This window comes from Daphnia pulex, chromosome 3 (assembly GCF_021134715.1).
Source record: "Daphnia pulex isolate KAP4 chromosome 3, ASM2113471v1".
Taxonomy (NCBI): Eukaryota; Metazoa; Arthropoda; class Branchiopoda; order Diplostraca; family Daphniidae; genus Daphnia; species Daphnia pulex.
Genome location: NC_060019.1, coordinates 8,167,469 through 8,195,423, shown reverse-complemented (window position 1 = coordinate 8,195,423; position 27,955 = coordinate 8,167,469). Strand labels below are relative to the sequence as shown.

The following is a 27,955-nucleotide window of genomic DNA, read 5'->3' as shown; positions in this document are numbered from 1 at the left end:
AGATATTCTTTTTGAATGAGCACCAGAGGATCCCGAACGTCTTCTTCTCGGGTTTCGTTGCCGTTCCAATATTGACATGGTCCCGCTCGCCCAGCAGCACCCGCGGCCAGTGATCAACAGTGATGAAATCTCAGCTGCTGCTGCCTCCGCCCACCCTTTTGTTTGCTCTCCGGCAGTTCAGAGAACGTAGAAGAAGAAGAAGAAGAAGCTCGGCATTCAAAATCGTCTCCAACTCGTTTTCCGAATATTTGCTGACAGCTCTCATCCCGCCCGCTTCGCATACAAACAGTCCCGACCGGGATCGATCGGCTTTCCCTCCCCCCAACCAATAGAGTCGAAAAGAATTGGCTCTCTCTCTCTACTCCGGGAACTTTTTAGACTTTTTCTCCCCCCTTTATCTCTGCGCCAGCCTCTTGTCTCTCTCTCCGCCATATCGGCCGACAACTTGATGACTCGTTCAGAAACGCAAGAAAGAAAAAGATGAAAAGATTTGACAAAAAGACGATGCTGGCGACTGGCGTTCCACTGCCGGCAGGACCCCGCCTCCGATTATACACGCTGACACGCGCTTCTAGTACACACACACACACACACATGTAGTACTGGAAGCATTACGTAGATCTTCTTTCCCGATGACGGAACACGCGGAGGAGCTTACACGGGAAATATCGACGAGGACTTTTTTTTTAAATATTTTTCAAATGGAAAAAGAGGGTGTGGCAACAGTGAAATTGACTGGAACACACTCGAGACTTTTTTATTTTCGGGTGGGCTGTTGAGAAAAAAGTGCGGAAGGGGGAGGCAATAAATGCTCCACTCCCGCAGCAGTTTTCGGTGAGATGGACGAGTTACTAGAGTGGCTGCATTCACGCGTGTCAAACTGATCTATATTGCTCTGATGTGTACATCCTAGCTCGATGGATCCTCGCAGCAGAAGCAGCAGCAGCAGCAGCAGACTTGTTCTTTGATGTGCAGCTGCCACTGTTGGTCGACCGTGAATCGACTCTGCCGCTTTTATTCTCCAATCCCGATAACCGCTTTCCCATCTTACAGCGTTCACGTTCGTATCTCTCCGCGCATTTCTCGTGAAGTTTGGCGGAGCCCCCCGTCCCAAACACGCTTTTTCCACCTCATGAACGGCACCCGGGAAACGGCAGTCACCTGGTGAACCAAAGAGGCTCACATAGGCAACAACAGGGACCCCCCAAAAAGATAATTGTAGTACACGGGCGATGAAGGAAGAAGCTAATATAAGCTTTATAAATTACACATGTGCACAACTTAGTCACTATAATGAATAGACGACATATTCCCGTGAACGAAACTGTACTGTGAACACACACACCATGTAGTACATAACCAATCAACGGTTCGACTTGTTTCTTCTTCCGTCCCGCGATGACGACGACGATCGAGAAAACATATTAGAGAATCTGCAGTGTGCATTATTGTGTTGACATTACTTCCCTCCTCGTGCTCATCGTCCAACCCCCTCGAGCTGCAATAAACGATATCCGTTTTCCCTTCAATGTTGATTCAAGAGATTCTCTCCTATTATTAAACGGCTAATGTACTCACTCGCCGTTTGACTTGGAACTTAGGGGGACGCCAGGGAACTCATTTGACGAGATTTCCTACCCAGCAACGTCGTTTTCAACCATCAGCTCCAAAGGCGATTTGTGCTGACCGTGATTTCGGGTGAAAGAATATATACGACGACAATGTCGTTCCTTTATTTCCTCCGAGAAGACGACATCCAGCGTTCGTGATTGAACGATTTCATTCCAGGAGAATTGCCACAATATTTCGCTGTCAGATGGCGGCACCGATCAATTACTTCTGAATCTCCCATAGCAACGCAACGTCAACAGTATCGATTAATTTGTCTTCTGCTAGAATCTGGTAGAAACATGCGATTCTCAATTTCAGTGATCTAAAAGGGTGGGGTTTTGATCTCATATAGATCTCATTTGAGAATTGCACCAGTTATTTTCATGTACTGGTAAATGATGGACACCAGCTCTATATCGGAAAATGTCAAAGTTGTGGTCAGAGTGAGACCACTGAGCGAAACTGAGAAGACTGCCGGTTACAAAACCGTCGTCAAAGTTGATTCAGTTAATAATACTATTATTCTTCGAGCCCAAAACAATGGTGCTAATGGGACTGGTCAATCGTACAATGATGTGGACAGAAGCTTTGTGTTTGATTCTGTATTCGGACAAGAATCTTCTCAGGTATTGTCGGTTCTTTTTTCAGACTGAAACAATGTTCTTACTACAACATTTCCATTCTAGATGGAAGTCTACAACCATGCTGCAAGACCTCTAGTTCAGAATGTTCTGGAAGGATATAATGGCACAATATTTGCCTATGGGCAAACTGGAACAGGCAAAACATTCACCATGGAGGGCAACCCTCAAGCCCCTGAACTAAGGGGAATCATTCCAAATTCATTTGCACACATCTTTGGCCATATAGCTAAAGAATCAGAAAGAAAAAAGTGTGTAGTAGATATAGCTCAATTAAATAATCAGAACTTTTGATTTTATGAATTGGCTGGAATTTTCCACAGGTTCTTAGTTCGTGTCTCTTACCTTGAAATCTACAATGAAGAAGTCAGGGATTTACTGAGCAAGAACCAAAATGTCCATCTGGAAATCAAAGAAAGGCCCGACGTTGGCGTCTATGTCAAAGATCTGTCTACTTATGTTGTGAATAATGCCGAGGACATGGAGCGTATAATGACGATGGGAAATAAAAATAGTAAGATGCTTCCTTTTATATTTACATTGAAGATTATAATCTGTAACTTTGATCGAAACTATCAGGATCGGTGGGTGCTACCCAAATGAACATCCATTCATCGCGTTCTCACGCCATTTTCACGGTTGCCGTCGAGTGCAGCGAGAAAGGAATAGATGGAAACAGCACTCTTCATGTCGGTCGACTGAATCTGGTTTGTAACGCATCATCTTTGTTCCTCGGTTGAGAAGAATTTACGATTATTTTGTCTTGAAAGGTGGATTTGGCTGGAAGTGAACGACAGACCAAAAGTGGAGCTTCAGGTCTCCGACTGCGAGAAGCATCCAAGATCAATTGGTCATTATCTACATTGGGAAATGTAATTTCATCTTTGGCTGATGGCAAGGCCTCTCACGTTCCATACCGCAATTCCAAGCTAACTAGGCTGTTGCAAGATTCTCTTGGTGGAAACGCCAAAACCCTCATGGTATAAAACCTGAATCCTCAACACGTTCTCTCAGTTTAATAATGACACCTTGGCACTTGTTGGAGATAGTGCGCAAATATCGGACCCGCATCTTTCAACTTTGATGAAACTCTGAACACACTTCGCTATGCAAGCCGAGCCAAAAATATCCGAAACAAAGCTCGTATCAACGAGGATCCTAAGGATGCGTTGCTCAAGCAATTCCAAAGAGAGATTGAAGAGCTTCGTAGACAGTTAGAAGAAGGTTTGAATATTTAAATGAGAATTATTGTTTGTTGACGTAATCTTATCTAATCCGTACAGTTGGTAGTGCCAGTTCGGACGAAAGTGGCGAAGAAAACTACGAGCTGCGCAAAGATAAGAAACGAAAACCGCGGACGGAGAGTGAACGAGCTGCCATCAAAGTAATCCTATCGTCTATCTGATAAATATTTGGCAACTGAGAATTCATTATTTACAGGCCAAGATTGATGAGGAGCGAAGAATGGTTATGGAAAGTAGCCAACTAGCGGAGGAGGAGCGCAAAAAAGTGGCCCAAACTTTGGCGGAACAAGAGAAAGAATTGCAGACTGCTGCGTAAGTTTCAGCGTCACAGATTTTCAAATAAATCCCCTGATTCAATATCTGTGTCAAACAGGGAAGAAGAAATGCGTCTGAGACAGAAACTAGCTTCACTTGAAAGCAAAGTCATCGTAGGAGGTGAGAATTTGCTTGACAGGGTGGAACAACAGGCCAGTTTGCTAGAGGATGCGAGAAAAGAGCTTGAGAAACGAAAGGCCAAAGAAGATTTGCTGCGCCAACAGTTGCAAGAGAAAGAAGCCGAGCGGATAGATATGGAAGAGCGTTACAGCTCGTTGCAAGAAGAGGTGCAGGGTAAGACGAGAAAGCTGCGCAAAGTCTGGACGCTACTTCACTCGTCCAAGAGCGAGATTGAAGATATGAGGCAGGAACATCAGACACAAATGGAACAACTCCTCGAGGGTGTACGACAGCTCTCTAAAGAATTAAAGCTTTCTACTTTGGTCGTCGACGAATACATCCCGGCTGCGTATCAGGTATTCCTCACATTTTTGTCATCAAACTCTTGTAAGTTGTCAATGATAAAATTGCAATGTTGTCATTAGCAAATTATCGAACAACATGTCAACTGGAGTGAAGAGTACGGTGAATGGCAACTGAGAGGCGTGGCCTATGCTGGAAATAACATCAACCAGTACAATTCTCCTCGGCGATCTGCTCGCTCCACCTACGTACGTCTTATTACCAAGCTTAGCGATCTGATTTCACTAATGAATTTGGCGATCCACAGAGACCTGAACTGGATCTCAGTTACGTGTATCTCTCATATGACGACATCATTGGCTTATCTGATCCTGTTCGTCCTAAATCAGCGAAAATGAAATCTCGGTCGGCGACCAGTGCGCGCCTTACAGGAAAAGGTGCTCGCACCCCCTCAGCTCAGCGGTAAATCGATTTGTTGACCTCATTGTTCCACTCGACTTAAAAGGAACCAACTAAATCTTGTGCATTTCAGGACAAAATAAAATTTTCCTTGAATACTCGCTAGTCAAAACTACACCCAAATGTGCTACAAGTCTACAACTATAATTTGATATGCCTAACTTTTCAGCTTATGGAACAAAATACAACGCAATTGTTCCGTGACAGGCAGTGCAGTGCCTTTTTTATTTGAATTGCCATCTGTTTACGTAAGTAACAACACATGGGTTCTAATGAGTTGATTTCTACGTGTCACCTGGCACGTTCACCGTTTGTTGACTTTTATCACGCTTATCGTGAATTGTTGTGGAAAACAAATTATAGAGATAAAAACCCCGAATATAACGAATTTCATGCTGGAAGATCCCGATTGGTCAACGCAAATTCATAAAAAAAAATGTCAACAAATTGTCGATTCATTGTTGGTATTCATTGATGACGAAGCATTCTGACATCAGATCAAGAAATTTCGACTTGTCGCTTGTTGCATGATATTTTGTGCGTGTTACATTCGGAAAACTACAAGGGAAGTCCCTTGTTTGTTTGAATTACCACTGGAAAACTATCCACCAATAGGAATTGGCTTATGCAATTGTTTTGACGTCATGATGCTAAACAGCAACTTTTCTTCAAGGGCTTCCATTCCAAATCCATCATGGCCGACACTACAGACATTCTCTAGCATTCAAAGAGTAACATCATAGCACACCATCAGAAAGATTTCCTTGATACAAATTAGTGTTCTTCCCAATCGTACCTACTTTTTAAATTAATCAGAGAATCTGGTTCGACCAATCAGCAATTTTAAATCGGAATACAAATCCTGGTTTTTGTGATTTAACGTTTTTCAATCGACATAGTTATTTCAAAAAGGAATGGCTGTATCACAGAAAGTTTCGAACGTTATCATACCAATTGCGGACAAAAAATTGGCTGCCGTTTCCATGTTTCACCTTGTTGATTGTGGTTATTTCTGTAAAGACTTGATTGTTGATGTATTTGTTGCTGTAGAACCGTGGCATTCTCAAAAGTACAGCACTGTTTTGGGACAAAACAAAACCTTCCATTAAATTGATAAGGTATGTCCAATTATTTTGTTTTTTTATCAGGTTTCATTTTCTTATGAAATTCTCTGCTGTAGATATTTCCATGGATTACATTAGAGGCCCTGATGCCCGTTTCAGGGCTCCATCATTCAGTGGATGTGTGAAATCAGCCTCCAGTAGGCCTAACAGAATGTTGTCTCTAAACAACTATGGGTTTGATGACTTAACATTTCATGTGAAAAAAGGATTGGATCCTGGTACAAAGCTCTTTCAGGCTCCACCTTTTGTTGTTGGCGGTTTTGTTGGCAGCAAAAGTTGTGAACAAAAAAGTATATGTATATCGTTTAATTTCAAGGATATGTTTGAAAGTTTAATGGACACAGTGATACCTAATGTCAAATCATCTAATCATACTCAAACTAAACCATTTGGTGAAAAGTATTGTCAGAAACAGACAGTGACTATTCCTAATAGTTGTGCGAAAACGAAAACATCGCCAAGTAAAAGTGAATATCTACCACCAAACGTAGTGATATCGTCCCCCGCAGTGACGCAAGTCGTATCTGTTTCATCACCTACTATGCCGAATCAGCAAGAAAATCAACTGAGTCCTGCCCCTTGCCGGACCGTTAGTGAAAGCTCGGAAAGCAGTTGGGCTAGTGTGAGTCCGGAAGCGAATCAAGATGTGCTCTTATCTAATCCATGGCTGAGAAACATTGTGGTTTGTGTTGGGGACAGCGACGACTCTGATGAATCTGACTCAGATTGGGACTGCGTCGAGGATTTCCAAAGCGAAAACGGCGAAGTTATTAGTGACTTTAAATGGAACGGTGATTCACTTTCTCCAATTTCGTCACCCGTTAGTCAGACGCCCCCAGTGCCTGCTGCTGCTTTGGACGACTACGACAGCGACGAGAGTGATGGTGTGTTGATCTCTTGCGGAAGCGGGTACGTTTTTGACGATGAGGAGGAAGCCAGAGAACGCAAACTGTCTGAGGAGCGTATCCAGGATGCTAATCGCAGATGGGATCGAAATTTGTCGACAGCTGTTGACGAAACGGACGGAATTCGGAAAACCAGTCGATCCAAGCAGGTACTCGGAAGATGTCGGTTGATTTGTTGCTCTTCTACTAAATTCTTTATTCGATCATAGGTACATTTCCCTGTCGATAGCAAACTTACTCGCATCCGTCCAATGCTCACCTGGACCCACGCTCATCGAGCTGCCCGTAAAGGGGATTGGGAGAGGTTTGCTCGTGATGCAGACCGATTCCGGGAAAGAATTGACTCTACTGCTGCCATTCTAGCCCCTATTCTCGATCCATCGCATCGCGATCGTGTTCGCCGGAGAAACCTAAAATACGATGCCGATCATACAGACGCGAGCCATTTGAAATGAATGTTGGCTTTGTAAGGTATCCCCCGATGCTGCACATGTGTCTAATATTAAAATTCGAAAAGCATTTGTACATTTCTTATTTTCTTTACGAAAAATTGAAATATGCAATTCTTGTATTATTACGTGTAGGACCATTTTTGGAATTTGATTCCAACCCCATTCAGATTTCTAATGTTTCTACGCATCTTGAAAACCCCGCACTCTTATGAAACAAACTAAACATGTTATGGAATTTCTTCACCTTCCGAATTTAGCTTCTGTAATAGAGAGAAAAAAAACAAGTATCACAAAAAAAAATACGAAAAAACCTGTATTTATTTCAAATGTATTCCATTGGGTCAAATCATCTAAACCTTGACCTTAATGATTCTCCTTTTTTTTTTTTAGATTTGTGATTCCCAAGTGATTTGTCAATAGGTCTGTCGATTTCAAAATTTGAAACTTGTTCGGAATGAAGACCCATGAGATGGAGGCGGTTCCTTTTAGATTGGACCGTTATTGACAAAAAAAGAAGAAAACAGTTATTCCCATTTTGGTCGTTTGTTCTGGTGTTCTTCTCTCACTCTTTTTATTTCTTATCCAACCCCAGACAGATGGTTTTTGAATGCATTTCTAGCATGAGGGGAATTACGTACGAGAAGTGCACGCACCTGACGCCAAACTACTTCTCAAGGTGAGTTTTTTTTTCTTCTTCCTTTGTGTACGGCGAAAGAAACACGCGCACTAGTCGAATACTGTGCAAAATACCGTGACAAGATGACTTATGGAGACGATTTGAGAAGAGGAGAAAGTAACTGTTAAAAAAGAGAAAAAACGTGGTAGTCATTTATTTGTGGACCAGCCAATTCATTCTGACATTTGAAATTGTTTTAATCAAACTAATAACGTAACTGTTTGGTGTCTGGTTTCAGCCAACGCTAGACGCCACCGTGATAAACTGATAACGGGTGGCGATCTTTTTCTTTTAAATTTGGTTTTTAGTGTTTTTTGCTCCCTCTTCATTACGCGTCGTTTTAACGGCACGTAGGAAGGTGCCGAGTGAGTTCTGGTTGGGAGGACTAGGGAAAAAGAGCCGCTAGTGTGGATGCGTGCCCACCTGAGGCCACTCGGCTACTGCCTAGGTACGGAGAGAAAAGAGCGGGCCGTGTGTTAGGTTCAGTCTTGTCTCGCCAGTCGTCCTCGATGGCCGTGTATCGAAACAGCTGAAGAAAAATCATCGAAAGAGAGGGAAGCTCACCGGTTCATCTGGTTGATGCCCTCCGCTCTTTCTATCTTCTATCCCCAAGAACGACAAGGACGTCATCTCATCACTTTTTATATATGTATCGGATTATTCGACGGCTTTCTTGGGTGTGTGTGTGTGTACCTGTGTACGGCGATTCTTCGTTGCTCTGTGAATGGTTCTACTCGGATTTATTTGGGCCATATGGTCCGGATTACAGGTTACTTGTAAGTTTTATTTTTCTAATTATTTTTAAACGTTGTCCTCTTCTTTTCTTTGAACCTTTTTTTTTAAATTGCCTTAACCTCTCTGGTGTAGCTTCCATCCTCCAAAGTATACAGGTAAATGGCACAGCGGGAGTCATTTAAATTGCTGATTTAGAGAGAGATCGTTGAGATCACCATTCGTATGTCCTGTTAAGGCGAAACATATTTCGACACTCGCATGTCGCTTTCCAATCATGCTTTTTAAACGTTGCCTATTGATTTCAAGTTCCCCTTACTATATCCAAGTGGTCAGCTCCAAGAAATATGAATGGATAAAAAGAGAGAAAACGTGATTGGAAAGCGGCATAGGGTTCGGGTAAAACCGTCTTTTTAGTTTTTACTACCCAATGCCCCTGACCCAGCCAACGGAATTTGCCAAGCCCTTATTGTTCCGACAGTCTGGCCCAAAGCAGAGAAAAGTGTAATGGTTTAGCCATTAGATACCACATATAGCGAGAGAAGAGAGAGTTACGACTATTATTCAACTGTACTATAAATGGGATCTGACCCAGACATTCGCAGTAAATTGCGTATGCCCTTGTCTTTTCTTTCATAAAATTTCACTTTCCCTGCCAAGAAAAAAAAAATTTCCCTTTAGTTTCCCTCCCAAATCTTTTGAACAAGTGACGTGTTCTGTAACGCTTTGAATCTTTGAAACAGTTTTAGCGTTACGTGGCCAAGTCAACCCAGCTACCAGCATTTTTTTCGTTCCTGATTCTGATGGCTGGGTCTATTATCCTGCCGTGATGGATGACCCATCAATGGATCTTCGACCCTCACTCACTCGACGCAACATTCGCTTTTTCCTCTGGACCAGGTAAATTTGATATCAGATTGAAAGACGTAATAGTGTATCCTTCGGCTTCTTCTTCTCTTCACACTATCAGATCAAGAGTGGAAGGTCAAGGTTGATGGACGGAAAAGGAAGAAACTGAATTGACCTTTTCCGCTTGACCGACTGACGAATTTTTTGTTTTTTCTTATCGCCAACAGACAAAATGCACACGTGGCCCGCGAGCTCTTTGTCGACGAGCCTCGGCTCCTCCAACTGTCCACTTATTCGCCGGCCAGGTACACCAAGATACTCTTCCACGGGTTTACTAACGACGTTGTGTCGGAGTTTGTCATCCAGACGCGCAACGGTATTTCAAACAAAAAAATCTTCTTTTCATCTTGTGTCAGATCTTGTCGGATTTGAAGCGCCGCATTTCGTATGCAGAGAGCAACATTTTCCTGATGGCTTTTTATTTTAATGGGTCGTCACAGCGTACCTGTCAGTTGGAGACTACAACGTCATTGGAGTGGATTGGAGTGAATTGGCCCGAGCTCCGTTCTACAACTCTGCTGCAACTAACACACGTGACGTTGGCAAAGCAGCTGCCGGTCTGGTGGATTTCCTCGTTAACGAAGGGACGCCCATCAACTACATTCACTTGCTGGGATTCAGTCTGGGTGCTCATGCTGCCGGATGGGCTGGAGCAAGTCTCAAAGTCGGTACACTGCCGCGAATAACTGGTACATAGTTTTTCACGATTTTTCTTTCTTTCTGTATTTGCGGTTCGACCGCCATTCTCTCTGCACTCCAATTTCCGTCTACTACGCACTCGTCTATCCGCCCTGTTTTCTTCTTTTTGATTGGTGTCAATTTCCTTTTTTTTACCCTCACGCATTTCATAAGCATTTGTCACGGTCACGATCTTCAGTGCGTCGTGATGTCTTGCCGACAATCACAAGAGGTTTCTTTATTCTTTTTGTTTTACTTTAGTGTCATCTTTTGTTTGTTTTGTTATTCAGCGTTTGATCCGGCGTACCCTGGATTCGATGGGCCTAATGCCCGACGTCGGTTGACCAAGTCGGACGCCAAATTTGTCGACGTCATTCACACGAACGCTCGCACCGGCCTCAGTAATGCGGTTGGCATTGAAGCGCCTTTGGGACACGCCGATTTCTATCCCAACGGTGGCTCCCGGATGCCTGGTTGTATCGGTTTCTCTTTTCAAACAAGTGAGGATATATTCCCTTCCGTCAAAAAGTTAATTTGGGATTTCGTGCGAAAAATGTCGGTGATTAATGATGGGATTTGATAGACAAATGCAGTCACGTGCGATCCAGGCAGTACTTTGTGGAATCGATCGTCCAGCCATACGCTTTCGCTGCAGTACCTTGCTCGTCGTACAAAGAATTTTTGAAGGGAAGTTGCGGTAATTGCAGCACCAATTCCACGACGAAATGTGTCTACATGGGTGAATATCTCACAACAAGGTAATTCGATTCTTTCGAATCAAATGAAACAATATTTTTTTTATTATTATTATTTTACGCGAGTCCGTTTGCCTTAATTCTCTTCTTTCGGTACTATTTATTTATGATGCCCTTATTCAGTGCTTCCGGGTTGTATTATCTAAGGACGCGGTCCTTTCGGCCTTACTCGTTGGACTAACGCAGCCCATGAGAGGAGAGACGACGAACGGTTTTTTTTTTTTCCTTTTTTTCCCTATTATTTCATTTTTTTTCCGTTTACACTTTCACACATCCACGCATTTTGTTATTCTAGTCAATGACCATGTTAGTAATCTCTCTTCTTTTTTTCCTATTTTTATCTTTTTTTTCTTTCAATGCTGTCATCCGAGCAGAAAGCATTCGGTGACGTAGTGGGGGGCCGTTTGCGCACGTCTGCGTTTCGTTTGCTACTTTTTTTTTTCTCATCTTTTCTTTCTCCCGCAAGTGAAGTGTTCGTTTTTTTTTCGAATCCATTCAGGGCTCCCGTTTTGCCATGTCGACGACTGCTCTCCGCACTCTCTATTTTTTAAAAAATCTTTACAGACCCGTTCATTTTTTTATGATCGTGTTTTTTTAAACAAATTGACGAAATGACTATGCAATCTGTTCGAGTGCGACAGTTCTTTCCTCTCTCTTGAAACGTGTCACGATTTTTTTGCCACTTGATGTTTTTTTTTTCATCTTCAAAAGTGTCCATAAATAAAAATGCCAATCGAGGCCAGTTGCAAAAAAAAAAAGAAAAAGAAAATCGCGTGCGTGACTCGAGAAATTTTAGGAAATCCCACGAGACTTGCGTCATAGTTGGAATTAAGATCGGGTCAAGCCGTCAACGAAAATCCAGATGTATACGTACGTACAACTCTCGTCAAAGGTACAAAAAAAATGAGTGAAGCAAACTCTTTCCTTTTTTGACATGTACCTAACTGTTTATTTGATTTATTCCTCCAGTCGTTTTCTCTCTCTCTCTCTCGCTCTCCTTTCTTTTTTTGTTCTGTTGTAACAGTTTGTGTTTTGGGACGTTTGGTACGGTACGTTTATCTCCTGCAACGCACGGACTTGTGCAACGGACGGGATTCTTCTACCCCATGGCAAACGGTTCCACGTCGTTCGTTATCAAGTAGAAGATGCCTCGGGTTCTATACATGAGAAATAGAATGAGAAATCGCACATTAGTGCGGTAAATAGAAACAGCCATCGGCTGATTTAATCACAACAAATTAAAAAACTTGTGGAAAGAACTTTTTTTTATTTTTTTATTTACGTGACTGGAGTTGGCTCTCCCATCAAAGCTGCGGGGTTGCTGTCACAAAATCCCATTTGATATTCTTCGAGAGAATCGCACTGCAGGGCTCGGAAACCGATCCTACTGTTGATGGATTCGTCAAAGTACATCACCGCCCGACTATGGTTGCAGTCTCTCGTTTCAGCTAAAAGATGTTTGAATATTTATTTGTTTTGTTTTTTAGGTTTAAGAAAGAAGAGAAAGGTAAGGTAAAGTTTCTTTTTGACATATTTCTGGCTTACCTTCTTGGAAATCTACTTCTTCTTCTGATTTGGTTAACAGACAGCCGGGCTGCTGTTGACCTCCGTTCGGGTAAAAGTCTGCATGTCCGATGGGTTCTATCATGGACTCCCCACCTTGAATCAGCGACCCACTGTTTGTGTGTACAATATCAACAAAGTCCCCGTCTGTCGGATCCAATCGCGTTTCTGTGTCGTTAACGGAGAACCCAGGGGCGGCCGGATCCAGTCCTTTAAATAACACAGGTAGTGTAGTCAAACAGTGTTCTGTTCATCCCTGGAGTGTCGTCACTTGTCTCGAATTTCCATTGTGTGCATTTGCAGACTTACCTGTAATGCGAAATACTTTTCCCAAACCTATTGCGGCTCCGGCACCGCCTGCGACGTGAGCCCCCAAGCTGAATCCAATCAAGTGAAACGATTTCAACGACGCACCGGTATTTTCACAGAGAAATTCGACAAATGCTCTGCAATCCGACAAAGAAGGTAGGTTCCGCGTGTATAGAACAAAAACATATTGTTCTTGTTTGTTTTACAACGGTAGAAATTATAGATATTGCGTCTTGATAATGTTTACGTACCCGATTTCCGAGGCGGCCAGTGGAATATTGCGAACAACAATCAAAGGGTAGTCGAATCCAGAAGCCAACTCAGTCCAATCGATGGTGATGAAATTGCAGTTCTCACGCCTAAGGAACGCTGTTGTGTGGGGGGGGGGGGGGGGAATGTTTGTCCTTTTAGAGAGCGGGTCTAACAGTTGGCAATGCCGGAGAAAAAAGAAAAGAGGTTACCATTTTTGGTGGAATTAAAAGTTCCCGGATCGCCGTTATATCCGTGGGCAACCATTTTTGTCGGAAGAAAAGATTTGTAATTCGACTGTTGGAGTGATTCCAAGTCGCCAAGTCTCAGAATCTCAGGCTCGAACGGATTATTCCTATCGTGTTTCGTAGGGGGCTAAGAGATTGTACTCCCGAAATATGCAAATGTCGTTTCATTTTATTACCTCGTATACAGGTTGAAAAAGACCGAACTGGCATTGGCGAGATACGAGCCGGGCACTTGGACGGATACATCGCTATCTGAATAGATTTAAAATTAGCATTTATAGCACGAATACTCGTGCCCTTATTACAAACGAATGACAATTACCCATGACGTAGGATCGAACGGGACTTGCTCCAAGAAGAAAGGCGCAGGCTATAAACCAATGCGGGAATGGAGCCATGTTTTTCCCGTGGTCTCTCCCAAAACGTAAGAAATAAGGTCGTGGTTTTTCACTTTATAACACGAAAACAAAATTCAATGTTTAATATTTTACATTGCTTATCGCTTTCTAGACACCCTAATCGTCTGTCTGCCGTTTACTATCTTTTATTTTTGTTTGAATAAAGAAAAACGACGCATTTTTTTACATTTTGATCAAACAGTTTGTTTTGACGGCAGTCATTTCTTATCAATCTAAAAATAGTACTTCGATTAACGAGTTGTCAAGACGGGTTCAAACTAGTTTATTTGTAGTTGATTTGAACTGAGTTGCTAACATATGCATTCTAAAAGGTATATAATTTTAGTCAACGATTCTATTTTGGTTTTTCAAACGTAAATAGATATTATCCCAAAGCGAACGGTGGTGTGTCGCTCGTCGCCAAGTAATAGATGCCTCGAGCTCTGGACAAAAAAAGAATTCGTTAAAGATTGAAAAACGGACGGCGCTAATGATTTTCAATATTTTTTTTAAAGAAGGAACAGTTTAAGATTGCTTACGATGAAGGAGTTGGATCGCCCATGAGAACGGCTTGATTATCATCGCACAGTCCAGCAACAAAATCCTCCTCTGTTGCGCATTCAACAGCTCGGAATCCCACGTCACTTAGGATAGATTCGGCAAAGTAAGTAACCGATCGTCCGTGATCGCAACCACCTCTCCCCTGGGCTACGTTTAAAAATAAAGGTATTATAACAAAACTGAAGTTGTAGCTGACTATCGATTAATGGTGTTTCTTTTACTCCTTTTACTAGGTACCTGTCAATCCAAGGAAATATGCAGAGCAACCAGGTTGGAATTGACCGCCGTTGGGATAAAAGTCAATGTGCCCGATTGGTGGTAAGAAACCAAGCTCGTCGCCCAGTAAAGTGCCTCCGTTTGTGTGAATGATATCGACAAAGTCACCGTCGGACGGGTCCAATCGCGTGTCCGTGTCGTTGAGTGAGAAAAAAGGCCCAGCCGGATCCAAACCTGCAAGCGAATTTACAGTAAGTTTGGTCTCGATTCATACGATTTCAGTTTTGTGTAACCAGTGATGCGAGGCACTCTTCCCAAAGTGACTGCCGCTCCTGCACCGCCTGCGACGTGAGCCCCGAGGCTATGGCCCATCAAGTGAATGGAGCTAAACGGCGTTCCCGTATTCTTGACGAGAAAGTCAATGAATTGTCTACTCCGAAAATTTTTACAATCAGAATTGTTTTATGAAGTTATCGGAAGAATTGAATTTTTGATTTACTGACCCTGTGTGGATCGCTGCTCGGGGTACGTCGCGTTCAACAATCAGAGGATATTCGATACCCGAAGCCAATACGGACCAATCAACTGCTATGACATTGCATGACTCTCGAGTCAGGTAAGCTTTTTTGAAATCAATTTAATCAAATTTAATTTGTTTAATGATCAAATTTTTTGGAAACGGTTTACCATCTCTTGTGGAATAGGCCGACCTTGGATTAGCGTTCCAGCCATGGGCAAAGATCTTTGTCGGCAATAACGGATCAAAGTAGGACTGTTGAAGCGATTCCAAGTTATCGAGCTCGAGAATTTGAGGTCGAGTCGGATTAAATCTGAAATTGAAATGTACAGTCAAAGGGTACAGACTGCTTAACTAATGACAATTTCTTCTTACGGTGTGAATAGCTCGAAGACAACCGTGGTGACGTTCGGTTCCCGTGCTTCCAACGGTTCTTCATATTCTAAGTATTACAAATGATTCAATTACATAAGTAATCGTGTTTAAAAAAGATTATTTGATTTACTTATGACGTAGGACCAAGTGGGAGCTAATGCGAGCACTAAACAAGCGATCAGCAATTGAAAGGAGCCCATCTTTGGTTGTCGTATCTCTGGAGCTGCAAATATCTGGACTAACTGGAGCAGCACTGCTGATTCAAGACAAACATTCGCCTGCCTCTGCTGCTGATCATATAGGCAAGTACAATCGAGGTTTGATTGTTGCAAGAGGCGTATTCTCTTAGATAGTGATCGCTCGATAAAATATGTGACGACCATGATAATTATTTGGTCTTGGCTATTAGGTTCACATTATTTGATAAAGCAACGATAACTCTAGTTTTCTTTTTCAAAATTTTGATATTGTGGGATAATAGGAATAGGCATGATTTTATTTAGAAGCGTTTTGAACTATTTTATGACAAGGTTTCCACGAACGTATGTTGCGAAATATGGAAGGTATACATTCAATTAACGAGGCTATTATTTTTGTATCGATTTAGGGCGTCATCCTAAAGCAAATGGGGCTTTGTCGCTTGTCGCCAGATAATAGACGCCTCGAGCTCTGTTTATAAATAAAACCATAAAACAGGATGTGTATCCCCAATAGGAAATTGCATGCAAATGTAAGTATATTTACGATGAAGGAGTTGGGTCGCCCATGAGAACGGACGGATTATTGGCGCACAATCCAGCATCAAAATCGTCCTGCGTTTCGCACTCAACGGCGCGGAAACCTATTTCACTGTTGATGGACTCGACAAAGTAAGTTATTACTCGTGCGTGATCGCAGCCACCTCTTGATTGACCTTTTCGATAGGGTGTCAGCTGTAAAATGAAAGTCATATTTTGATTGGATTTTTAAAGCTCGTCTTTTCTACCTGTCGATTCCATTTGATTCGCTGTGCATCCAGGTTGAAATTGACCGCCGTTGGGGTAAAAGTCAATATGTCCGATAGGTGGTAAAAAGCCTTGCTGGTCGTGCAGCAATGTGCCGCCGTTTGTGTGAATGATATCGACAAAGTCACCGTCTGTCGTGTCCAGTCGCGTCTCCGTGTCGTTGAGGGTGAACAAAGGTCCGGCTGGGTCCAGTCCTGCCATGCGTTTATTTCGGTAATTCAAAATTATGTAAATTAACCAACAAGTTGTTACTTACCGGTGATACGAGGCACTCTTCCTAGACTGACTGCCGCTCCTGCACCGCCTACGACGTGAGCCCCAAGGCTATGACCCATCAAGTGAATGGAGCTAAACGACGTTTCCGTATTCTCGACGAGGAAATCAATGAATTGTCTTTTCCAGCGCAAAAATGTAAGTTTTATTTGGTCATAAGCTTTTTCAGTACTATTGATTTACTGACCCTGTGTGGATCGCTGCTCGGGGTACGTCACGTTCAACAATCAGAGGATATTCGATACCTGATGCCAAAACGGACCAATCAATGGCGATGAAATTGCAATGTTCACGTTGTAGGTAAGCTAATGAAATTTACCCTGTTATTTTTCTTTTTTTGGTTGGTTTTTCTAACTTTAAATCACTTGCCATCTCTGCTAGAATAGGCTGCGCCAGGCGTATCATGCAGGCCGTGAGCGAACATCTTCGTGGGTAATGATGGCTCATAAAAGGACTGTTGAAGTGATGTCAAGTTGTCGAGTTCCAGGATTTGAGGTTGCGTCGGATTCGATCTAAGTTTCGAAATTGCAACTAACAGTAGTTATAGGAGATTAGTTTTTAATTCGTTATCAGACATTTTTCTTACCGTGTGAAAAGTTCAAAGACTACTGTGCTGACATTCGGTGCAGCTCGTCCCTCGATGGAATCGCCCATACCTAGACGGAGATGTTTTTACATTGATAACGAAAAAGGAATTCAACTCGGGTATAATTGGTTATTTAATACTTGTGACATGACACAAAGTAGGAGCAAGAACTAGCACTAAAATTGCGCCCATCGATTGAACAGAGGCCATCTTTTTTTTTACGTATTTCTCGAGCAACAATCCCGCAACAATCTCCGCTTACTGAGGTGACACTTTTATTTAAGATGCAGCCCTTGGCGTAAGTGTAACATTTGATAATTTCGCTTTATATTATCACTTGAAGTTTTTATTTAATGATTGACAAGTGATTGACAGTAACGCACGATAATAACGGGATCTATATTGTATGGAAACATAGATAGCCTCAGAATTTCTGAAGTAGAAAACGTTTTTGTTTTTTTCTTTAATTTGCGATTCAAAAAATAATTCTGTTGGCCTATCCCATTGCGAATGGAGACACTTCGTTGGTAGTCAGGTAAAAGGCGCCAATAGCTCTATAACATTTTAAAAAATGTTCCATTGAATATAAGTATGTTTAACAAGCGATCTCCCACTCAACCGGACCGAAATGGTGGGGGTACTTTTCGGATCGTAATCCGGAAAAGAACTTTACAAATCCGGACTAGGTCTAATCTGTTCAGAATCGCAAGGCGATTCCAACGGAATTAAGTCCGGATTTTTATCTTTTCCCGTTCACGAGATAATCACGGTTGAAAATCGTGAAATATCACGAAAACCCAAAGTCTCCACGTCCGACTACATCGCTTTTAGCCGTATATTCGGCTTGTAAAAAAAAACTAATTGTTACAAAATGTAGCCCTTTCATCCCTCTTTCAGAATCCAAAAGGATTTTCTATAATTCTGTGAGATGTCCGAGATATCACGATTTTCGTGATACCCCCATTTCGACACATTTTTCAAGCATTTTATTCGGCGTTGCCGATTGCCGTATATGTGACTTCGCCCCCACTCCTTCGCTTTTTCCATTGTTTCCTATGTATCAAGTCCCATCTGTATCGATATACAAGGCCTTGATACATAGGAAACAGGGGAAAAGCGAAGGAGTGGACAGGAAAGGGGGCGAAAAGCACATATACGGCAATCGGCAACGCCGAATAAAATGCTTGAAAAATGTGTCGAAATGGGGGTATCACGAAAATCGTGATATCTCGGACATCTCACAGAATTATAGAAAATCCTTTTGGATTCTGAAAGAGGGATGAAAGGGCTACATTTTGTAACAATTAGTTTTTTTTTACAAGCCGAATATACGGCTAAAAGCGATGTAGTCGGACGTGGAGACTTTGGGTTTTCGTGATATTTCACGATTTTCAACCGTGATTATCTCGTGAACGGGAAAAGATAAAAATCCGGACTTAATTCCGTTGGAATCGCCTTGCGATTCTGAACAGATTAGACCTAGTCCGGATTTGTAAAGTTCTTTTCCGGATTACGATCCGAAAAGTACCCCCACCATTTCGGTCCGGTTGAGTGGGAGATCGCTTGTTAAAATAATCTACGACTGATTGATTAATTATTGTTACGATGTATCGACGTATTCTCCCATTAAAACGGATTCATTTTCATCGCAGGCGCCAGACAAGTAATTATCCCAGGAATCACAAAAAATAGAACGGAATCCTATCTCGGTTGTTATGGATTCAGTAAAATAATCGACAGCTCGGCAGTGGGCGCAGCATCCTGTAAAAGTAAAACCAATAAGTTTAAGATAAAAGCTTTTTTCTTTAAATATTTTGAACAATTTTTTTTAACAGAGCGCTGACACCGTCACATCCAGGTTGGACAAGTCCGCCATTTGGGAAAAAATCTATGTGGCCAATGGGTACCGTGAAGCGACCTTCCGTGTGGATGATGTCGACGAAATGAGCGTCAGTCGTGTCCAGCCTCCCATCAGTATCTTCTAGCGGATAAAACTCGTCAGTGTGAGAGGGATCTAGACCTGTATTAGTATTTTAGTTATTTTGTACCTTATTTTGCATTTGCATTAAATTTAATAAGTACGATTATTGATTACCTGTGATTCTGGCTACCCTCTCTCCAGATGTAACTGCGGCTCCGGCAAACCCAACCACATGCGCCCCAAAACTATTTTAAATATTTCAAGAAAAACTTTTTGAAGTCCGCTAACATCGTAATCGGAGTAATACCTGTGACCAATAAGGTGAAAATCGTCTAGTGTTGCCCCTTCAGTCACGAGAAAATTGATAAATTTGCCGGTGAGCATTCCAGCTAGCGGCACGTAATTGGTAGAGACATAAGAATAATTCCCTGTTGCCATGGTGGACCAATCGATGGCAATAAAGTTGCAGTCCTGCCGCTCCAAATATCCTTTGAAGTAGGTTGGCATCATATTTTCAATAATCTAAATAGATTCCCTGCAATTAAGGTCTATTACCGTCTTTTGTGGGGTAGCTATACGTGGGAGAACCGTTGAGTCCATGAGCAAAGAACTTGGTTTTCAGACTGTTGTTGTAATTGGATTGGTGCAGTAAAGTGGCATTGTCCAGTTCAAGTATTTGAGGCTCATTGGGATTTTCCCTGTTGAAAACTACCGTTTCTTAGGGATGAACGATTTTATTAATAGTTTTTCTATACCTTGTAAACAATTGGAAGTGAATTTCCTCTATTAGTTCCTCGGTTGTTCCTGCTTTCACTTTCAATTGAATGTTTCTCCATTAATTTCACTTTTCCCCTTTTTTTAAATTGTGGTAAGTTTTGTAAGTTGAGAAAGGAACTCACCAGAACCAACGCGAGGCAATTCAATTAGCCAAAAAAGGGAACTAACACCCAAAAGCCATCTGTTGATAAAAAGCATTCTTTTATTAGTTTATTTATGCTGTTAGGTATTGTGATTTAGGGTAAAATAAAGAATTTTCTAATGAATTTCAAGTTGGTGTTAGACTTCTCGTTACGGCGTCTCGGTAACAGTTGTCATTGACTGAAATAATAAAGTTCAGCAAAATGGTAAAGAATTCTTATCAGTAATGGAGAGACGCGACAAGTATAGATTGTGTGAATTGACATAATCACATCGGAGATAAAAGAACGAGATCACAGACGGGACAGGGATATATAAACGCTACGGGACAGGGATATATAAACGCAGCTCCACTTAATCGTCAAATTAATTCGTTTTAGCCTACTTTTCAAATTGATACTTCATTCAAATTTTGTACTTCATGGTTTGACTGTTTGAGACACTTTTGCTTGCAGCATGAGGTACAGTATGAAGTATGAAGTAAGCAACTTACCCTTATTAAGATGTGTATTGTGTAACTTGGGAGCAGACAAAGTTTCCCAAGAGGATTCCATTTAGTAGGGCATTTAGCCCAAACAAAGCTGTCACATTCTTAATGCTGCTCTCCAACTATCAATGGCCATCGAAACCTACAAAAAAAAAGAAAGGTTTATCATAGGTAAGGCACAGTGCAGAGTAACAGGGATAAAGTTAAAATGGTGATACGTAGAGGTAGCAGAAGACGATATTTCGTCAACAATCTGGAATCACTAACAGGGATGGAACTGGAGGTGGGGCCAGGTGAGGCTTGAAAGAAAACCAAGATGGCCGCCCTGGTTTGCGAACCCATCCCCCTCCTTTTCTTTGTCAGTGATTCCCCCTCCCTTTCCATGCAGAATGGGCAATGTGTGTGTTGACAATTCGTCTGTGTCGTGTCTCGTGTTATTAGTTCCTTCGTGTTAGTTAGTTCCAATAGGGCGCCATTGGTTATAGACTTATAGTTAAGTGTTCCTAGTTAGACTACTTTGTAGTCTGTGGTTAAAAGTTAAAAGAATAGCAAACAAATGGTGAGTTACAGTGTTGACTGTGCAAGTGTCGTCGGCCAGGAATTTGGTCACTTTTACGCTTGGTGTTTCTTGCGGATTGTGAATAACGTTCGTGTCTATTATTTGATCGAGTGTACGATTGTCAAAATCTCAGTGACGATATTCATGCTGCGATGCAACCTTACCTACTTCCCTCAATTTCAGTGGAAATTATTCAGAATGGTCACCGCCTAGAGTGTCTACACTCTACACTTGTGGTGGTGTGATTGTGATGGTAATTCTCAGCATTTTGCATTTTGGTAATTTGTTTTATTTTTCATGGTTATTAACACTATTGAAGTATAGTTGTCTATCGTGTATTAAATTTTACCATGACACATTTCAACCAACTTGAAATATAACTTGAATGGTGTTAAAGCAGAGTATCAAGAGTTGTTCACGAGATAAATTATTGGTCTTGATTCATAAAGTTGGGTGGGATAAACTAATCATTGAAAATTTTAATGATAGATAACACAACCTTAAGCTAATGACTCTTATTACCTTCTTGAATAAATGTTTTCAGATAATTACAGCTGAAGTTTTAATGAGACCCGGTGGTCATGACAATAGAAATAAAATGGTCTAATCCAATAATGCAAGCTAATTCTTCTAAAGCTCAGGAGTTTCTATTTATTGCGAGGTAGTTATTTTGACCAACATTTTGAAAAGCACTGTGGCATTTAATATGTAAAACATTTCAGGTTAACTTTTTGCTGTAAAGGTTGTAGTAAATCTCCAAGTTATTGATGCCTTCCCCGGATCCAATACTTTACTGCTACCTGCTATCTGTTTTACAAACAACATGAGAAAGCTGCCGCTCAAGAAGTTGTGGTGACTATCGCTTAGTTCAGATTTAGGAAAATGTAAGATTGACAGATTTGAGGTATTGTTTGCTGTCAATACATTTGAAAATGATATCTAAATATAATCTCATTTCAGGTTAATCCCTCGCCGCTGTGATAGTCGTTTGGAAACCGACGAGAGAATGCTGTAATTCAAGACTGATAAATTGTGTAGACATAGATAATTTACAAGTGCATATCTGGGCTCCCTTCTTTTCTGTGGCCCCGTTTCCCTAACTAACCACTAACCAACGCCCGCCGGTGGTCACTCACCCGCTGTGATAACCAGGAGGAGGGGAGGACTCTGGTCGAACGGTGACTTGGAAGGCCCATGATCCGATGAAAACTTTTGGAGGGTCATGAGTCTAACCCGGAAGCCTAGTATGACTACATCTCCCCGGAAAAACTTGCCTCGTACTTCTCTCTTCTTCTCGGTCCAGATACTATCTCTGGGGGCCGTAGACAAATCCTATAACAGCATGTGCGAGTAAAACAAAGCAACCCACTACCCAATGAAACAAAAAACCGTGGTTTATTATTTGCGCAAATCTCCATCAGTCAAGTTACAAATTTTTCTAATTCAACAACTCGCGTAGAATTTTGCATCTAGTCTGTTAGTGCAAATCGCGATTCCATGTGTTTGGTAGTTAAGAAAATGGTCGTTTAAAAAACAAACAACTGTTCTGAGTAACCAAAAAAACTCACCATTGTTTGTTTTTTAAACAACCATTTTCTTAACTACCAAACACATGGAATCGCGATTTGCACTAGTAGACTAGATGCAAAATTCGACAGAAGTTGATGAGTTTGAAAAACTTGTAACTTTAATGACGCAGATTTCCGCAAAACTAAACCATCGCTTTTTGTCTCATTGCCGCAGCGGTGGTGGCGGGTTGCGTTTAACTCGTACAGAAGAAAAACGTCTTGAACCGGACGCTCTGTTTATTGAATTTTTTGGACATTTTAAAAAGAAAATAAAAAATTGGTTCATTTAATATATTTATTTTTATTTATTACAGATATTACATGGTTAAGGTTTAACATTGGTTTATAGGGTTAAGGGTATAAATTTAAGGGTTAGTAGGTGTATGTTTTCGTGGTTTGAAGGATTGGAAGGTATATGTTTGTGGGGTTGGGAGATTAATTGGTAGGGCAACGTTTGTAGGGTTATAGATTAACTGAATTTTTATCCATATCCTCCCACCCCCCTCCAACATCCTCCACTTTCCTATCCCAATCCCAGAAACATGTTAATTATTTGTTGACATTACATCCCATATTTGTTTTTGTTGCTTCTGAACTTATAAACGGTAAACTGCAAGTCACGATGAAAATTTAACAAAATATGATACAACTTCAGTAACACAACATCAGCACCAAGAAACGGCCAATTGAACTTGATGCAGAAGGATCTATCACCAGCATAGGCTGCAACAACGTACCACAGCGGACAGCAACTACGCGAACATACAAGATAAACCTGTAACCAAAATGGAAAGAATTAATCTTCAACATCAATGGAAATGCTGTCTTGAATTCTGAAATGAAAAATTCATGTCACTATGCTGTTTTCAATAGTTAAGCCAAATATTCTGAAAACATTATAAATCTGATAGCTATTGTTGAAATAAACTTTTAATGAAACTAGACGACTCATTTAAGATTAAATACAAATTGGAACATTTTACTCTCCACTGCTGTAAGAAATATTCTTTCTGTATCAACCTATCGAGAAAGCTACAACTGCAAGCTTGCAAGAGGAACACCTTTCGCCAGCTGGCAACAACAAATCCATGTCCACGTTGGACTGAATGAAGAAGCTCAGACTTCAGGTTGTTAATAGAAAAATAGAAACACAATTACTATCAGAAACAAACCATCAAATAACGAAATGTGTGAAACCTTAGGGTTAAAAAATTGATTAACATAATTACAATTACTGTTCTGAAGTATTTCTGCATGAGACGAAACGTAGAGCCGGTACATGCAGAAAAGACGACATTTTGGGTAAATGAACACCAGTTTCAGGCCATGATCAGATGGAATTGCCAAGTATAGATTGTAGGGTAGTTATGTTACCTGTTAATTTACCACACAAAAAATTACATTTGATAACTTTAAAGAATACAAGCAGGAATTACCATTAGTATGACGACAAATTTCAGGAAAAAGAGTATCCCGTAATAAACCACATCGAACTGTCAATCAAACATCGTCTTCTAAAAGAAATGGCGAAATATCGTCTGCTCTAAAGAAGAGACGGACTTAATTTTAGCCACCAGCAACCTAGTGACAGCCACGGACGGCATCCACGGACGACTGGGCTGGACGGAACGGATGGATTTTCAGCTTAACTGCGTAAGCACTTAGCAAGATAAGCTGAAGGGCTGTTTGTGATTTTTTTCCATTTAAAATCCAAATAGCATATGACCTACAAAAGTTGAGAAAAAAAAAAAAATACATTAAATTAGAGTAACAAATAGCCTTTTCATTAAGGTTTAGTTCACAGTTAAAATACCAAGTCTGTGATTTATATCTACATAGTTTTCCCCCAAGAAACCACCATCACAAATCACAAACTGCCAAAGAAGTGTTTTGCAATGAACCAGCATTCGCTTCCAAGATGGTCATAACTCAAAGATTACAGTCTGAAAAGAGAAATAAGGAATTTCGTTAAAACATTTAAAAAAGTTATTTTCACCAAATCACACAATCACGAGTTGTTGAATTCTTACTCAATAATATTGTTGTTCACATTGTAAGGGATGTCTGTAGAAGATGTTGAACGAATATCCCGATTTTTTCCCGTTGAATCTTAAACACGTAAGCAAAACTGGGTTGCCTGTATCGACGATTCCACACCAGCATTGACGTTCTTCTCAGTGTCTTTTCTTCAACAGATTTTGTTGTTGTTGCCGATAGTGGAACTGTAATCCACGCCAATCACCATGTAGACTGGAGATTGGAATTCTTCTTGTTTCAGGCAAACATCCTGCTGATGGCAGTCCACATATAGATGAGTGTTGGTGTAGCTTTAAGTATTTGTTCTACATTGCTGGCGTCTCCATGGGCAGAGGTAACTTTGGCAGTCACACTGCACTTGAAAAGCTTAGATTTGTTTCATTGGAGCCTAGTAGTAGGATGATTTTGACCTAATGAAAACACACAAAACAAAAGTAAATCTACTTGTAGCACAATTTCAATAGGGGAGATTGGAGATCCAATCCAGGAAAAATAATCCATGCCTCACTTTTAGCACCAATGTGATCTAAAAATGGGCTGTTTCAAACATTTACTTCATTTGGCTGCTTTGTTACAATCACGTTAGAACTTAGAAGGTATAACGAGACACCCGTGGCCGCGTTATACCAAATGCTCACTAGAATCATACAACTCAGATTGCAACTTGGCAGCAATATAATACTCATGCCAGCCTTACCGTCAATGCTGTTTGTGTTGACTGTGACACCTAAACCTTACAAAAACAGCTTTTGCAGTCCTGCAGAGTGCAGACGACCTTCCGAAATCCGAACTGCGAAATGCGAATGTCGTTAATAATGAGCGGTGTTGTCCTATTACCAATTACCAGACTGTAGAAAGCAGGCATGTGTGAATGTGTGATTAAACACACAAATTTGTTTCTACTTTCTTATAATTAACACAAAATTTTAATCGCTTTCTGTTTGAGTAAATTGGAAATGCACATGCACTGACATAATGTCGTAATTGTTGCACAATTCACCCCAAGCGGCCATATTACGCACTATAACGATCGGCGCGAATTAACTGAACGAATCTTGAATCGAAACGATAATTAAATAAAACTGTATTACTCTGCCTTAAATAAAACAACTGATTAATATTTGAATAATTCAAACGGAATCACTGCAACAAAATTCAAGTTAATTGGTTGACACAATTTCGAGATATAGTCGTAATTGTAGGAGAAAGTCGACTTGCAAACAAATATTTGCCCTTCTTTTTCATAAATAAGGGATCGCCACCGCATATGATCCCATTGTACACCATCTGTAAGGTACGCCTTCTAGATAAAGTTACTGTGATTAAAACCAGCAAGCAAAATGGAAGCGAATGTTGAAATGGTAGTGAGAAAGGTTTGGAAAAGATTCTGGTACGACGACGATGATATGGGAGTGGTCAAGAAATGGAGAAGAGTGTTGACACAAGTTCCGAAAAATTATTCGCCACCATCCTCGTACCCGCACCCCGCGACGAATCCTCAGCTGATAACTTACGCGGACTGCGAAGCATTTTTCGAATCTGTAACCAGAGGCTCCAGGGAGGATTTGATTAAAACTCTCAACATCCACGGACCGAAAGTGACTACCGAATTGTCAAAATCGTACAACGAACATGGGCAGACCCCTCTTCTGGTGGCCATCCGCCGAGGAAACTTGGACATGGTCAAATTCTTGGTCGGCAAACTGGGCGTTCCCATCGAGCAAATTGGACGAATGGTGTGGAATGGTGTCGAATACCTGGACGTTCCAGCACTGTACGCGGCTATCGTTTGCGGAGAATTGGACATTGCCGCCTATCTTCTTTCCATGGAAGTGGAATCGGATCAGCAAACCGCCCAAATGATCGAATCCATCGTCTCAAGTCCCAACGGCCGACAGGAAAAGATCAACATTCTGGAACTGATGGGTGCAGTCAATTTTTACTTTTACGAAACGCATCCAGCCCCGCAAAACGGCCTCATGTACTGGAGGGCAGCCACGCATCTTCGCCAGTCGACGGTCGATGGTGAACCGGACCTAATACCTAAAACGATTCTTCCATCGGACGCTTATGGCACGGCTTTCGGCTTGACTTCCGAGTTTACCACATTAGAACAACTGGAGCAGCTGTCTAGACTCGAGCTCTTCACCCAAGCAGTTTTGGTCAGCCAGCGAGTCCTGGACATGGTCCGTCCTGGTGTCCATATCTTCAATCTCACCTTCTTGTCCCAATGGGCTTCGATGTGTTCCTTCCGCCAAGGGCAGAGCGGCCGCGCCATCCACATACTGACGCTCGTTCTGCAGCAATCACAATCACTTGAGTGGAAGGGATTAAAGACGAGTCGAATCATCAACTGGGCCCTGGACATCATGTTGTCGAGCATCACCAATCTGCAAGAGAATCCGGAACAAGAAGAGTTTCCGTTTGCCAATCTGATGGCCACCTTCGATTTTGCCACTCAGTACATGGCGCATCTCCAAGAAAATCCCCGACAGCAAAAGATTGACCCAAGCACTCGGCTCGGTCTGGCAAGTTTCATCGTGGGATTGATTTATTGGGCCCACCAGCTGGTGCCACAATGGAGTGTCGTGGATCGTCAACAGTTCCAGCGCAGCCTGTCCCTTTTCATAGCCAAAGATCACCGATGGGGAAACGCCAATCAGAATCTTCTCCACGCGATTTGCCATCTGGAGAGTACGAGTCACGCGTTCGCTGAAATTCACGAGTTGATGTTCAGAGACAGCGACTCTGTGACTAGCGACGACATGGGCAGCAGTGACCTGGATGAAACAAGCGACTTGGATCATGGCGAATTTGAAAACAACAGCGACACGGTGAACGATCTGCTGGACAGCAATGACGACTTGATTGATGACCCTGCCGGCGAGAGCCAATTTGACTTTGACATCATTTGTGCGTCCAAGGATGAAGATAGCTTCAGTGATTTCAGTGACGACAATAGCGTGTGGGGATGTCCGTCGTGTGGACACGGCGAAGACGAAGTGATGTCTGCGGACGAAATGGACGACGTGGACTTTGAACTGATTCGAGATTATCGCGACGAAGACGACGAAAGCGACGATGATTCAGACGAGGATTTCCAGCTGTCTGTGACCGAGTGGATCCTTCGACTCGGAGCCGATCCTAACGCGGCCGACTCGCACGGAGCGACTCCTCTCCACTTGGTGGCCTTGAATCGTGGCAGCGTTGCTCAAGCTCGGCTGCTGCTGGAATACGGGGCT

The 27,955-nt window shown here is 41.8% G+C and overlaps 6 protein-coding genes and 3 long non-coding RNA genes across 21 annotated transcripts; 4 read left to right on the top strand and 5 right to left on the bottom strand.

The window, feature by feature from the left end:
* Nucleotides 1–1,886: 1,886 nt before the first annotated feature.
* On the top strand, nucleotides 1,887–9,482 carry LOC124190573 (kinesin-like protein KIF3A). 2 transcript variants are annotated; one of them, XM_046583325.1, is made up of 15 exons: nucleotides 1,887–2,237; nucleotides 2,298–2,503; nucleotides 2,576–2,766; nucleotides 2,832–2,959; nucleotides 3,023–3,232; nucleotides 3,302–3,476; nucleotides 3,536–3,636; nucleotides 3,693–3,808; nucleotides 3,870–4,287; nucleotides 4,357–4,482; nucleotides 4,542–4,696; nucleotides 4,767–5,811; nucleotides 5,874–6,871; nucleotides 6,932–7,850; nucleotides 9,326–9,482. In XM_046583325.1, exons 1-12 carry the CDS (start codon nucleotides 2,007–2,009, stop codon nucleotides 4,774–4,776), a joined length of 2,067 nt encoding a protein of 688 aa, XP_046439281.1. In that variant the 5' UTR covers nucleotides 1,887–2,006; the 3' UTR covers nucleotides 4,777–5,811; nucleotides 5,874–6,871; nucleotides 6,932–7,850; nucleotides 9,326–9,482. The 2 variants fall into 2 exon arrangements, with proteins under 2 accessions (XP_046439281.1, XP_046439280.1); XM_046583324.1 differs by lacking the exon at nucleotides 9,326–9,482 and having other exon boundaries at nucleotides 6,932–7,193; nucleotides 7,307–7,444.
* On the top strand, nucleotides 6,137–7,177 carry LOC124190319. Its single transcript, XM_046582943.1, has 2 exons — nucleotides 6,137–6,871; nucleotides 6,932–7,177. The coding sequence occupies exons 1-2, from the start codon at nucleotides 6,137–6,139 to the stop codon at nucleotides 7,175–7,177; spliced, it is 981 nt and encodes a 326-aa protein (XP_046438899.1).
* Nucleotides 9,483–11,771: 2,289 nt separating the features above from the next.
* Nucleotides 11,772–13,743, bottom strand: LOC124190575 (pancreatic lipase-related protein 2-like). Its single transcript, XM_046583328.1, has 8 exons — nucleotides 13,616–13,743; nucleotides 13,470–13,545; nucleotides 13,258–13,400; nucleotides 13,048–13,165; nucleotides 12,797–12,933; nucleotides 12,470–12,697; nucleotides 12,207–12,372; nucleotides 11,772–12,081 (listed from the first exon to the last, which is right to left on the bottom strand). The coding sequence occupies exons 1-8, from the start codon at nucleotides 13,689–13,691 to the stop codon at nucleotides 12,024–12,026; spliced, it is 1,002 nt and encodes a 333-aa protein (XP_046439284.1). The 5' UTR covers nucleotides 13,692–13,743; the 3' UTR covers nucleotides 11,772–12,023.
* On the top strand, nucleotides 13,630–15,643 carry LOC124190579. The gene is made up of 5 exons (XR_006873013.1): nucleotides 13,630–13,717; nucleotides 14,207–14,417; nucleotides 14,486–15,084; nucleotides 15,173–15,431; nucleotides 15,502–15,643. It is a non-coding gene; the product is annotated as an uncharacterized LOC124190579 (long non-coding RNA).
* Nucleotides 13,959–15,758, bottom strand: LOC124190574 (pancreatic lipase-related protein 3-like). Its single transcript, XM_046583326.1, has 8 exons — nucleotides 15,491–15,758; nucleotides 15,361–15,427; nucleotides 15,156–15,298; nucleotides 14,972–15,089; nucleotides 14,762–14,898; nucleotides 14,490–14,702; nucleotides 14,231–14,399; nucleotides 13,959–14,134 (listed from the first exon to the last, which is right to left on the bottom strand). The coding sequence occupies exons 1-8, from the start codon at nucleotides 15,741–15,743 to the stop codon at nucleotides 14,077–14,079; spliced, it is 1,158 nt and encodes a 385-aa protein (XP_046439282.1). The 5' UTR covers nucleotides 15,744–15,758; the 3' UTR covers nucleotides 13,959–14,076.
* Nucleotides 15,759–15,835: 77 nt separating this feature from the next.
* Nucleotides 15,836–17,520, bottom strand: LOC124190576 (inactive pancreatic lipase-related protein 1-like). The gene is made up of 8 exons (XM_046583329.1): nucleotides 17,364–17,520; nucleotides 17,224–17,293; nucleotides 17,007–17,149; nucleotides 16,825–16,942; nucleotides 16,621–16,757; nucleotides 16,346–16,558; nucleotides 16,105–16,273; nucleotides 15,836–16,029 (listed from the first exon to the last, which is right to left on the bottom strand). Exons 1-8 carry the CDS (start codon nucleotides 17,431–17,433, stop codon nucleotides 15,972–15,974), a joined length of 978 nt encoding a protein of 325 aa, XP_046439285.1. The 5' UTR covers nucleotides 17,434–17,520; the 3' UTR covers nucleotides 15,836–15,971.
* LOC124190578 lies at nucleotides 16,098–22,104 on the top strand. Of its 3 annotated transcripts, XR_006873010.1 has the most exons (11): nucleotides 16,098–16,229; nucleotides 16,379–16,577; nucleotides 16,646–16,775; nucleotides 16,869–16,937; nucleotides 17,024–17,132; nucleotides 17,211–17,342; nucleotides 18,876–18,992; nucleotides 19,059–21,386; nucleotides 21,653–21,769; nucleotides 21,831–22,012; nucleotides 22,069–22,104. It is a non-coding gene; the product is annotated as an uncharacterized LOC124190578 (long non-coding RNA). The 3 variants fall into 3 exon arrangements; XR_006873011.1 differs by lacking the exon at nucleotides 17,211–17,342 and having other exon boundaries at nucleotides 17,024–17,069; XR_006873012.1 differs by lacking the exons at nucleotides 17,024–17,132; nucleotides 17,211–17,342.
* LOC124190577 (pancreatic triacylglycerol lipase-like) lies at nucleotides 17,548–20,185 on the bottom strand. 4 transcript variants are annotated; one of them, XM_046583333.1, is made up of 8 exons: nucleotides 20,044–20,185; nucleotides 19,900–19,948; nucleotides 19,700–19,842; nucleotides 19,452–19,632; nucleotides 19,319–19,389; nucleotides 19,062–19,243; nucleotides 18,828–18,985; nucleotides 17,548–17,777 (listed from the first exon to the last, which is right to left on the bottom strand). In XM_046583333.1, exons 1-8 carry the CDS (start codon nucleotides 20,117–20,119, stop codon nucleotides 17,720–17,722), a joined length of 918 nt encoding a protein of 305 aa, XP_046439289.1. In that variant the 5' UTR covers nucleotides 20,120–20,185; the 3' UTR covers nucleotides 17,548–17,719. The 4 variants fall into 4 exon arrangements, with proteins under 4 accessions (XP_046439289.1, XP_046439290.1, XP_046439286.1 ...); XM_046583334.1 differs by having other exon boundaries at nucleotides 17,548–17,822; nucleotides 18,794–18,985; nucleotides 19,900–19,957; nucleotides 20,044–20,184; XM_046583330.1 differs by having other exon boundaries at nucleotides 18,828–18,986; nucleotides 19,063–19,243; nucleotides 19,900–19,957; nucleotides 20,044–20,184.
* Nucleotides 22,105–22,953: 849 nt separating the features above from the next.
* LOC124190572 lies at nucleotides 22,954–25,531 on the bottom strand. Of its 7 annotated transcripts, none has more exons than XR_006873003.1 (6): nucleotides 25,411–25,531; nucleotides 24,707–25,123; nucleotides 24,490–24,619; nucleotides 24,113–24,402; nucleotides 23,906–24,050; nucleotides 22,954–23,451 (listed from the first exon to the last, which is right to left on the bottom strand). It is a non-coding gene; the product is annotated as an uncharacterized LOC124190572 (long non-coding RNA). The 7 variants fall into 7 exon arrangements; XR_006873008.1 differs by lacking the exon at nucleotides 25,411–25,531 and adding an exon at nucleotides 25,222–25,397 and having other exon boundaries at nucleotides 22,961–23,451; XR_006873005.1 differs by lacking the exon at nucleotides 22,954–23,451 and adding an exon at nucleotides 23,483–23,797 and having other exon boundaries at nucleotides 23,912–24,050.
* Nucleotides 25,532–27,955: the final 2,424 nt, after the last annotated feature.

Excerpts from the sequence above, each read along its gene's own strand:
- LOC124190576 (XM_046583329.1), bottom strand. The coding sequence starts at position 17,433 with ATGGCCTCTGTTCAATCGATGGGCGCAATTTTAGTGCTAGTTCTTGCT. Across the intron at positions 17,150-17,223 it reads GTCTTTGAACTTTTCACACG|ATCGAATCCGACGCAACCTC; the intron begins GTAAGAAAAATG and ends TTCGAAACTTAG. Across the intron at positions 16,758-16,824 it reads CGAGCAGCGATCCACACAGG|ACAATTCATTGATTTCCTCG; the intron begins GTCAGTAAATCA and ends GCGCTGGAAAAG.
- LOC124190574 (XM_046583326.1), bottom strand. The coding sequence starts at position 15,743 with ATGGTCGTCACATATTTTATCGAGCGATCACTATCTAAGAGAATACGC. Across the intron at positions 15,428-15,490 it reads CACTTGGTCCTACGTCATAA|AATATGAAGAACCGTTGGAA; the intron begins GTAAATCAAATA and ends TGTAATACTTAG. Across the intron at positions 15,299-15,360 it reads GTCTTCGAGCTATTCACACC|ATTTAATCCGACTCGACCTC; the intron begins GTAAGAAGAAAT and ends TTTCAATTTCAG.
- LOC124190577 (XM_046583330.1), bottom strand. The coding sequence starts at position 20,119 with ATGCTTTTTATCAACAGATGGCTTTTGGGTGTTAGTTCCCTTTTTTGG. Across the intron at positions 19,633-19,699 it reads TAGCTACCCCACAAAAGACG|GATATTTGGAGCGGCAGGAC; the intron begins GTAATAGACCTT and ends CCTACTTCAAAG. Across the intron at positions 19,390-19,451 it reads TTTCACCTTATTGGTCACAG|TTTTGGGGCGCATGTGGTTG; the intron begins GTATTACTCCGA and ends TATTTAAAATAG.
- LOC124190575 (XM_046583328.1), bottom strand. The coding sequence starts at position 13,691 with ATGGCTCCATTCCCGCATTGGTTTATAGCCTGCGCCTTTCTTCTTGGA. Across the intron at positions 13,546-13,615 it reads CGTTCGATCCTACGTCATGG|ATAGCGATGTATCCGTCCAA; the intron begins GTAATTGTCATT and ends AAATCTATTCAG. Across the intron at positions 12,082-12,206 it reads GGAGAGCCAACTCCAGTCAC|AACCCGAGGCATCTTCTACT; the intron begins GTAAATAAAAAA and ends TCTCATGTATAG.
- LOC124190319 (XM_046582943.1), top strand. The coding sequence starts at position 6,137 with ATGTTTGAAAGTTTAATGGACACAGTGATACCTAATGTCAAATCATCT. Across the intron at positions 6,872-6,931 it reads AAACCAGTCGATCCAAGCAG|GTACATTTCCCTGTCGATAG; the intron begins GTACTCGGAAGA and ends ATTCGATCATAG.
- LOC124190573 (XM_046583325.1), top strand. The coding sequence starts at position 2,007 with ATGATGGACACCAGCTCTATATCGGAAAATGTCAAAGTTGTGGTCAGA. Across the intron at positions 4,288-4,356 it reads ACATCCCGGCTGCGTATCAG|CAAATTATCGAACAACATGT; the intron begins GTATTCCTCACA and ends TGTTGTCATTAG. Across the intron at positions 4,483-4,541 it reads GATCTGCTCGCTCCACCTAC|AGACCTGAACTGGATCTCAG; the intron begins GTACGTCTTATT and ends GGCGATCCACAG.